This window comes from Dermacentor andersoni, chromosome 1, assembly GCF_023375885.2.
Source record: "Dermacentor andersoni chromosome 1, qqDerAnde1_hic_scaffold, whole genome shotgun sequence".
NCBI classification, from domain to species: domain Eukaryota; kingdom Metazoa; phylum Arthropoda; class Arachnida; order Ixodida; family Ixodidae; genus Dermacentor; species Dermacentor andersoni.
The window spans coordinates 362,153,941-362,164,349 of record NC_092814.1 but is presented as its reverse complement, the minus strand read 5'-3'; the positions used below and the strand labels follow the sequence as shown (position 1 = coordinate 362,164,349).

Genomic DNA, 10,409 nt, shown 5'->3' with positions numbered 1-10,409 from the left:
TCTTTCTTCAGGCGAAAGTGCCGCCGAAACTGATCGTCTGGCATGTCAAACGCATCCTCGGGCTCCCTCCTCCCGCGCCCGGACTGACGAGCCGCCGCCGCCGCCGCCGCCGCCGCCGCCAACGCAATCACGAAGGCCGCCATTTTTTTCTATTCCAAACGGAACGGGGCACTCACCGGTTATTCCACGAATTCGGGGGGTTTGTTCGGCATAATTTAGCATAATGAGTGCGTAAACGTCACTTTGACGTGGCAGTTTTTGAGCATTCCTGACGTCGCTTGACAGGCAGGAAAAATGGGCGGGGCCTCAAAAAATTCGACCAATGAGCGAGCGCTGTCGGCCATTTTGGAATAGAAACAGAACGGAATAGTTTTACGTTATACCGACCCAAGAGCGCATGGGCGCGATAACGTAACTCTATTCCAAACAAAAAATGTTCCAAACTCCGGACGTCAAAATGACGCGACAGTTTCTGCGTATGGGGGCGGGAACCAGCGACGTTTTTCAATCTGTCCAATCAGCAGCCTCCATCGTTGCCGGAAGTATGTATTGCTTGTTTTTTATTTGCAAAGGGACCGTATAGCAAGTGACATAAAGATATAAACGTCTGATAAAAGAACAATTGTGTGTCGCTGATAGTAAAAGTGTTTTGTAATCTTTTAACGCAAGAGAAGTTGAAGCGCGCTTGAAAGTAAACATAAATATTTTAATTTTCCGAGTCATAGCCACACACGTGCCAATTCCGCATCCAATCCATTTTGCTACGCACACTTAAGATGGCGGCTACGCGAAAACAGCTGATCGGTTCTGTGGGCCGCTCTTGGTGTATTTTTGTCCGTAACGCGATTAGATGAAATCTCGCCGTACGAGGTACTTTCGCCCGAGAAGAATTCTGGAAGCTGTGAACATCATGAAGACTGTGAAAGCGTAGTGCTCGGTGAGTAAACACATCATTCTTTCTTGTGCTTAGTGACTGAGCAGTAGCATCTGAACATCTGGGTGATCGCATGGTGTTCACTTTTGCTTTTATTCGCATAGGATACGGAAGAATCGATGAAGGTTGGAAGGCATCTCAACAGATAGCTGGTAAGTAAACGTTTTCTATAAACGATCGCAACTGTCTCCGAATGTAGGTCATGATTTAAATCGAGGGTGGTCTGTAACAGAGGCTCATTTTTGTTTCTTTGCCACACACTGCTGCGCAGTGATCCATTCGCCCGTGCGGGCGGTACAGATACTTCTGCTGGATATTTGCACGAGAAAAGTTTTTTTGTTGTTATTCACTTGTGTTAAGTTTAACGTGGCATTTATGGCGTGATAAAATAACGACACATTAAATGAATGTAACCGTTATGTTTTAACGACGTAGTGATATCTGAAACGGTACGATTTGTTGGTATTAATTCGCTGCGGTCCGGCGAAAATTGAGCGCGAAAAAGAAATGGCGGAGACAAGCAACAGCGCGCGCGTTTCGGCCGCGCAGGCCGCTATGCTAGTGCAGTTTATGGAGCAGCATCCGTACTTGGCGAGAGGCTCCACAAGCCTCTCGCCAAGTATGAGTGCTGCCCAAAAAAGAGAATTGTGGGAAGAAATTGCCGCCGCCCTGAACGCCGTCGGGCCGGCAGCAAAGACAGCCCGGCGCTGGCGCCTGTATTGGTCGCGGATGACGTACGAGTGCAAAAAGCTCGCGGCGCAGGTTGGCGCCGAGAAGAGGTGAGCCCGCGACTAGCAACGTCTTCGGAACGTATAAGCTGACGGTGTTCATGCATTTGCAGGAAGACGGGAGGCGGAAAGTTGGGCGGCCTGGAGGGTCGAGTGCTCGCCGTGCTCGCCCATACCGGCCCAGCTTCCGCCCCTGTGGATTTTTTTGCTGGCGATGCTGAGGTGAGTAGCAATGTTCGTTGCTATGTGTACCGATGACGGGCAGTTACACCGTGGTGAATATTTTGCCCTTGTGTGCTTGTGTGTGTTTTCTTACAATTCAACACACATGCCAGCACATGATATCCGTACTTTGCAAGAACGGAAATGCTGCCCCACTGCTGTTAGAAACACCTTGTGGTGGATTTCATGACGCGTTAATCCGAAAAGCATTAGCAACGAGTTGTCAAAGCTCCAAGGCACTAGTATGTCGCATGATGGATTAGGAATTGCGTGATAAGTGAAATAGACATTGCAACCAGTTGATGGAACTTAATCACATTATGTCCTGTGCTTTATTGTTCCAGGAGGACACCTCCAGTGAGGAGTCCAGTGATGGAGTGCCCCCTGCCCCACCAGCAGCTGCGCGCGTCTCGGTGGGCACGGAGCCGGGGACCAGTGGCACTGCACGTAAGGCACTTCAGCAGCTATTGCAATGCGAACACATCACTCCAAGCATTATCTATTAAGACCTTTGAAACAGAAATTGTGTATTTATATTATTTACATGGCAAAGAAAAAGTGCCTGCCTAAAGGTCGCTGCAAAATGGAACAATAATCTGACTGTTAACACCATTTGTAATGCAGCTTGTGCAGCGTACAAGCTGAAAGTACTATCAGTGTAGTATTTTATGATGGTGTAGTGCCTTTTTGTTTGCGCAAATTGACTGTTCATTTTGTGAACGGTGTGTTGCCGGAATTATTTTTCTGGGCTTCCACCTGATAATGAACCAGTGAAATGTCTACGCAGGATGGAGCGAAATTAGTTTTTTTAACCGCTGTTTACTGATGTTATTTTTACGGACCATCAGCTCGGCAGCAGCCCCGCAGGCCGCCACCCCGCCAACAGGTCCTTGAGGACGCAGCATCTCGGGCGGCCGCAGACTATGCCCGACAGAGCCGGCTAGCTGAGGCGGCAAACGCGGAGGCCGCAAGCTTCCACCAGTTGTTGCTGCAGCAACATAGGCAGGTGCGTACAACTAGGCCGGGTCATTTTTTGAAGAGGTGATTAGGGCACATGGTAATAATGTACATTACAACCATGTTACACATGAGAGGCATGTGTAGTCATTTGGCTCATGCACGTTTATACATCTCCTTTGAGGTGTTCTTTAACACATAGCAACTTACAAAACATTTCCATGGTTGCATGTATCGTGACAGCATGATCATAATTTGTTTAAGAATTCAACTAGTCACCAATACTGCCTTCTGACAGGCAGAGGCAGCTTGGTAGGATTTGTTACGTTTCACACGTTTTAAACATAACAGACCATGTACGTTTGCACGGCCATTTGTCATGTCATATGTAAATGATCTCGCTGCCCTCAAGAGTAACCTTGCTGAAACTGCAACACTTGCAAACAGTGCAAATCGAGCATTTACATTGCATAACCTGTAGCTAACTAAGTGAATTTGTTTCGCAGCTGGTGGAAGAACAGAGAGCGACGCGGCAAGTCCTGGAGCAGCTGGTGGCCGAGATGCGTGGTTCGCGAGAGGCGACCACTCTCATTGCGACCACGCTGCGCCAGCTGCTGGCTGCCCTCGCCCACCTGCGCGAGCCGCCTCAGCAATAAGGGGCAGCTTTTTTTTTTTTTTTGCCATATCATTCTTTAGTGCTTTGTAGGTACAAGTGTTGCCTATCTATGCTTGTTTTTTTTTTATGCAGCACTAAAGGATGATATGGCTGTTTTCCGTAATTTCTGTCTCTAATCATATTTTTTTTTGCAAGGTAATTTCTGTTATGTTTATTTTCATATGTAGTGCAAGTTTGCCCAAGTGAGGCATTATATAACTTATATGTAGAACTTTCGCGTTTCTGTTCGTTACCGTATTTTTTTCCCCAAGTTCATTTCATGTGTATTATTCTTTGTCCAAGGGAGACGGTACAACTTATATGTACATTTTTTGCCATAATTTCGTTAGGTGTTGTTCACTTTTGTTTTGCTGTTACTGATATGTTTCAATGTGCGCCGTTCTTCCACGGAAGATACACTGTGCAATCACTTTTACGCCAACTACGACATTGTCTCGCACACATACAGGTGCGCTTAATAACTACAATACTGTGATAACTGGAAATCAATTTTCATGCCATATGTATGTCATGTTTGCAATGTATAACCATTCGTGCCTACGCAAAGTAGCCGAATTGGTATTTTTATCACCAAGTGTACACACCCGAGCAGCAGGAAACGAAAGAGCGCTTTATTGCGAGAAGCATGTGCGTTTATACACAGGCAGGCCAGGCTTGCACATGCGTATCACAATATTCTTGATGACGTAGCCACTGGTCACACCAAGCACCTGTTACCTGTGGTAGTCGCTGTGATATTTCAGGTGTCCTTACCTATGATAGCAATACAATTTAGTCCCCATTGTAGTTGAGCACAGTTTGCGACATACGTAACAGAGCCATCGATGTGGCCGCTATTTTGACATTCGCTGCCAGGCTGGTCTTGCAGCCGTTATATGAAATACCGTTTTAGTGCCAAGCATTTTCTCACTTGTCGTTCCTTAGAAGCATGTCATGGCTGCTTTATATTGTGATCTTATTACGGCACTAGTCATTGAAAAGAAACTGTTTTGTGCTACAAACATGCCAACTACATAATACAGAAGAGATCTTTCTTGCTGTTAAGTTGCTGGATGAAGAAAAATGGTTGTCTGCGAGTTCAAAAAAATATCGTTATGCTCGTGTCATATTTATGCAATTTAACATCTGCCAACGGCCCAGTGGTAGTGTACTGGGTCCCATGTAGTGAACATCACACGGCTATTTTGACGCCATGAAGCCATGCTCTGTGTACTTGTCTGTCATTTGCTTTGATGAAAGACGGAATTGAAGATCGATCACATGGTTTTATTTACAATGCAGATTTAAATAAACGATTTTACACAATGCAAGTTGCACTTGAAATGAATATTTACAATTTGTGTTCCTTCACTTTCAGAACTATTTACATATGTACACTCTCCCAAGGGAGAATAACGCGCTCGACATGCCAGGCGATCATTTTCGGCATAACTTGGCCTTATGTCAAGGAACTGTGCGGTGGCTGTGTGGCAAAACAGCGCAGGGCCTACAAGGTGCGTGAGCACAGTACACATGGTGGAGCGAGAAGTGTTGTGCTTGGCAGCAGCCCAAATAGGAAGCGAGGAGGATTAGACCAACATCCTCCCATGCACAGTGCAGATGGCGGTGACAGTGTCGGTGATGTCAGAAGCAACAGCAGCAGCAGCAAATCATTTGGCGAACCCCAGCTGCCCAGAGAAGTAACTACAACATTCTGCTGATGAACACAAAGTGTTCTATCCACAGGTACTAAATGAAAGGCTCTCATGTAGTGTCACAGTGCAATGATGCAATCATCTGCGGTAGTGACAGCTCACTGGCAGAGGACACGTGAAAACGCTGGTTATGATTGAGCAGATTCTATAAAAAAAGCAGCATGCTATCCACTAATTGCACACATTTCTTCACATTGGTTCCTGCTCTCTATTAGATGTGTAGACAGCAGTAATAAACATCTGCCTGCAGTGTCAGGCACATGTTTATTGCTGCTGTCGGTGCTGCTGTCGACGCAGCCGCCTTCGCACCCTTTGCAGGTATCGCTGGTGCTGCTGCCGTGTCGTGCCAAATGAGCTAATAACATTATCCCGGGCAGCACAGCCTCTCAGGTACATCATGCGTGCTGCCCTCACTTGGGGAACTCTCTGTGGGGAGGGGTTGCCACTTTCATCGTCACTGTTGCTGTTGCTGCTGTCATCACTAACATCATCCAACAACACGTCACCTTCATCAAGACACCAGTTGTGCAACACTGCACATGCTGCAATGATGTTGGCAGCGCGCTCTGGTTGGTAGTGGAGGGCGCGGTACCGCTGAAGGCAGCGAAAGCGGCTCTTCAGAAGCCCAATGCACCGCTCCACTACGGACCGCATGGCAGCATGTGCAGTGTTGTACCTGCCTTCTGCAGTGTGTATGGGAGGGTGGCCTGTGACTGGGGTCAGGAGCCATGGTTCCAGGGGGTAGCCGCTGTCACCTGCAGGATCATAAAAATGGTATGAAATCTGCACAAAGTTTAGTAGGCGAAGCATGGGTCATGTAAAATGCACCTACTACAGAAAGGCTGCAGTAAAGAAATATACAGGCTGAGCACCTGACCCAGCTGTGATCACAGATAACAATAGCTGGGACATAGCATCCCTATTTGCAGCAAGGCAGCTTTTTGTGTAGTCTTCATTCACAAATGACTGAAGGTGTAAAAAAAGAATGTGACAACGTGTGCACTGTACACTCACATTAAAAATTAGTTTAAAGTAAGGTGTGTTGTCACTTTGTTTCGTGCGGATATCATTGGAAAATTTCTACATCTCGCCTATACTTAATAACCTGACTATAACATAAGGGGTTCGGGCTTCAATGTTCTCTTACGGCGCGAGCACGCTTTGCTGCCAGAATTGCAACTGTACAAAATTTTCCCGCTGCTCACCGAGGAGGTGTTCGCCGGCCTTGGCAATATGCCCCTCCAGGAACCGACGACGCAACCACGTAGTTCTCCAGACGTGGGGTCGTGGTCTGACCCCGGTCGCAGAGGGTCGACGGCGAGGATCCGCATGCCTGCGTCGCAGATCTGACGAGAGCGCGCACAGCAGCATAAGCCACGCGTTGCTATGACGGGCAAATTAGACAAAAATTAAGATACTTACGAACATTGTGTTGAGGGCGTAGTAGCCTTTGCGGCACATGAATGCCGCCTTCTATTCGCCCTTCGGTGCGATGATGGCTATAAGGCTGCCGTCCACGCATCCGATGACGCCGGGAATGGAGCCGCGTCGAAGGAACCCTTCCTTCACGGCCGCCTTCTCCTCCGACGTCCTCGGGAAATGGACCCACTTGTTGCGGGCCCCGGCGTGGACGATTGCCTCCGCCACGCGTCGCACACACTTGCTGACCGCAGGCTGGGTCACGCCGACCGTCTCCTCGCTCCCTACCGAGGCTTGAAAGCTGCCCGTTGCGAAGAATCGCAACGCGCACAACACTTGCCGCTCCACCGACAGCGCTGAAGTTCTCACGCCTCCGAGTTCCTCCGCCACTTCGTCGCACAGCCACCGCACAGTTTCTTTCTTCAGGCGAAAGTGCCGCCGAAACTGATCGTCTGGCATGTCAAACGCATCCTCGGGCTCCCTCCTCCCGCGCCCGGACTGACGAGCCGCCGCCGCCGCCGCCGCCGCCGCCGCCGCCAACGCAATCACGAAGGCCGCCATTTTTTTCTATTCCAAACGGAACGGGGCACTCACCGGCTATTCCACGAATTTGCCGGGTTTGTTCGGCATAATTTAGCATAATGAGTGCGTAAACGTCACTTTGACGTAGCAGTTTTTGTGCATTCCTGACGTCGCTTGACAGGCAGGAAAAATGGGCGCGGCCTCAGAAAATTCGGCCAATGAGCGAGCGGTGTCGGCCATGTTGGAATAGAAACAAAACGAAATAGTTTTACGTTATACCGACCCAGCTCCGGAAAACGAATGTGGCAACAACTGTTTCGCTGCGTGCGCATCTGACAACACTCTGGATTGGCCTTTGTTGCTGTGAAGCTAGGACTACAACCTCATTTCTTTCGCCCATCCAAAGGCATGATACTTTGTGCTTGCGTTTCGTATGTATGCCGTGTTGACTATTTTCTTAAGTTGCGAACTGCAAGAAAATTTACTGTCAGCGGTAGCGCGCGTCAGAAGAAAATGACACGTGGTTTGCACTTGTTCTCGCGTCCCTTCACAGCATTACACAGCTGTCGTGCAGTGAAGCCATTATGGAATGCATGTAAGACCCTTGCTCCAGAACCTTTATATGTAGCGTCGTGTAAGCTGCACAGTCTCAGCGCTTCAAATTAACTTATTTTTACCTATATATGGTGCGGCATCTGCAAAGCACGCGAGGGAGCAGTGTTAAGGCATTACGCCCTTCTGTCACGTCACGCGAGTCCGTGGGTTTACTTGTTAAATATCGGTGTCACACCGTCACTTGATCGCGATCGGACCCCATCCGTATGGAATTTCTCGATTGCGATCGACAACGATCACTGCTACGCGGCCCAACGATCCGGATCCAATCTGGGCGAACTCAAGCGCACCAGTTGCCCTAAGCGGGTCCAAAGAACTTATGAAATTTGTATAAAATAGCAATATAAAACTCGTTTTCTTTTTTCTCAAGAAAACATTATTTCGTTTGTCGTAGTGCGTAAGGACGTTAGCTGATCGTCTGCGTCTCTCAGAACTACATGGTCGTTAACCTGCGATCGCGATCAGGCCCGATCGCGATGTACGGATCGCGAATTGCCTGCATCCATATCGAGCTCTGTAAGGATTGGTTCCTATCGCGATCGAAAGTGACCGTGTGACACCGGTATTAAAGCTGACAATGTACTTCAGGATGTGCGTACAGATCTATTAGCGGTTTATGTTCAGGCTAATTCCTTTGCTGATGTTCATTTTGTGTGCAGCAGATGCGGCCTTCACATATCCTCAAAATGTGAACTTGTATCTTCATTAATGGCAGACAACATAGACTGCGCCGGTTTAATCGTAATGCTCCATTTTCGTGAATGCATATGGCCAGATCATGTAATGATCGCATTTGATGGTATTTGCAGGAATATGTTTCTGCTTTGAAAAACCAATGCACTCTTAGAATGAAATGAAAGAAAATTAACGTTAGCTGACATGCACACAAACCATCAGAACTAATATGCTGGTGTGGATTTCATTATAGTACAATGGAAGTAATGTTATATTATTGAATAGTTCTGAAAAAAAAAGTGGACACAGGGAAAAGCATGTACTTTAGATAAGAAGTAATTGTTTGGTCTTTATTGCAGCTGTAGCACCAATGAAGAATGGCTGCTTGCCGCATTTGTGCACAGACTTTTGCAACGCTCGTGGACTACTTTGAGCACTACCGTTATCACAGCAGTGTGCTCGGTGGTGCCCTTCGCCCTCGTGACCCATGCTGTGCTTTGTTTAAAAACTATGAAAACCTGCGAAGCCACGTCTTCAGGCATCACAGGAGACAACGCAACAAACAGAATCATCCTGCATTTGTCTGCTCTGTGCCCTCATGTGGGGCGAGTCTACTCGCACCGAGTTCATTTCCCATGTTGCTGCAGATTTGGATAGAGGAATAGATGGTCATGTGCCCTTTTGTGGGATGTTCTATGTTTTGAGGTCAGCAGGGTCATTCAGGACACATGTGTCAAGGTACCATCGTGACACTACGGCAACACAGCTGTTACCTGTGCCAGATGTTGACTTCGAAGTCGAACTAGCTACTCCAGATGGGGAACATACTCTTGCCCCGATTCTTGATGTTGGGGGCACCTGTGAAACAGGCTCCAACGGTAGTAGCCAATTGGAGCACAATCCTTTTACTGACAATTTTGCACTTTTTCTTTTAAAGCTTGAGTCTCAGCATCATGTGCCAGCAAGCACAGTGCAGTACATTGTTAAGGAGCTGCAGAATCTTCACAATCTAAACAAAAACATGGCATTGCATGAAGTTGCCAAGACAGTTTCCACTAACACACTTTCTTCAATACGTTCTGCATTTTGTAGAGATGCCTTTGAAGGTGCATCTTCCGTACTGAGATCTTCGTACTCCCGTCATTAATATTATTAAAAAAAACGTTTTTTTTTTCGTGGCACCAGTGGAAATCACTTTAGGCATGAACAAGCAAAATGTCACATCTACTTACCACTATGTGCCAGTTGAGCATCTGATACATTTCCTTGTCTCTTGCTCTCCTAGTAGTCAGCAAACATCAGGAGACTACTACCAAGATTACATTTTCTGCCCGCCTTTCAGACAATCCACAGAGAATCTGATACACCTAATTTTGTATCAGGATGAATTTGAAAGAGTAAATCCATTAGGCTCGTCAAAGGGCAATTTCAAGCTACTTGCAGTGTACATGACACTTGGAAACTTGCCGCTGCGTTGCAGATCGCGGGTTGAACGCATGCAATTGGTCATGCTTTGCCGCCAGAAGGATGTGAAAGAGTTTGGTCTTGACAGAGTTCTTCAGCCTTTGACTGAAGATTTACTTCTACTTGAAACTAAAGGTTTAGTTATTAATGGGATGAATCACGTGGTACGGCTAGATTTCATTGCTGGTGATAATCTTGGAAGCCACATGGTTGGCGGTTTCACTCAGAATTTCAGTACGTCAACATACTTTTGCAGCTTCTGCCTACTAACACGTTCCCAATTCCATGAGAACCCATATATAGTAGGAGAAAGGCGAACCCCAGACAACTACAGACAGTCACTTGAACATGTTGTGAACACTGGAGGACATGATGATTGTGGTGTAGTGATGAACTCTCCTTTTCATGTACTGCAACATTTACATGTCTGCCGGTCTGGTTTGCCACCATGTATTGGGCATGATCTTTTTGAAGGTGTGGTTCGGTATGATATGCCGTTACAT

The 10,409-nt window shown here is 47.2% G+C and overlaps 1 protein-coding gene across 1 annotated transcript; it reads left to right on the top strand.

The window, feature by feature from the left end:
- Positions 1–1,279: 1,279 nt before the first annotated feature.
- Positions 1,280–5,115, top strand: LOC129381279 (uncharacterized). Its single transcript, XM_055064010.2, has 3 exons — positions 1,280–2,331; positions 2,733–2,890; positions 3,348–5,115. The coding sequence occupies exons 1-3, from the start codon at positions 2,187–2,189 to the stop codon at positions 3,495–3,497; spliced, it is 453 nt and encodes a 150-aa protein (XP_054919985.1). The 5' UTR covers positions 1,280–2,186; the 3' UTR covers positions 3,498–5,115.
- Positions 5,116–10,409: the final 5,294 nt, after the last annotated feature.

Excerpts from the sequence above, each read along its gene's own strand:
- LOC129381279 (XM_055064010.2), top strand. The coding sequence starts at position 2,187 with ATGGAACTTAATCACATTATGTCCTGTGCTTTATTGTTCCAGGAGGAC. Across the intron at positions 2,332-2,732 it reads GGGGACCAGTGGCACTGCAC|CTCGGCAGCAGCCCCGCAGG; the intron begins GTAAGGCACTTC and ends ACGGACCATCAG. Across the intron at positions 2,891-3,347 it reads TGCTGCAGCAACATAGGCAG|CTGGTGGAAGAACAGAGAGC; the intron begins GTGCGTACAACT and ends TTTGTTTCGCAG.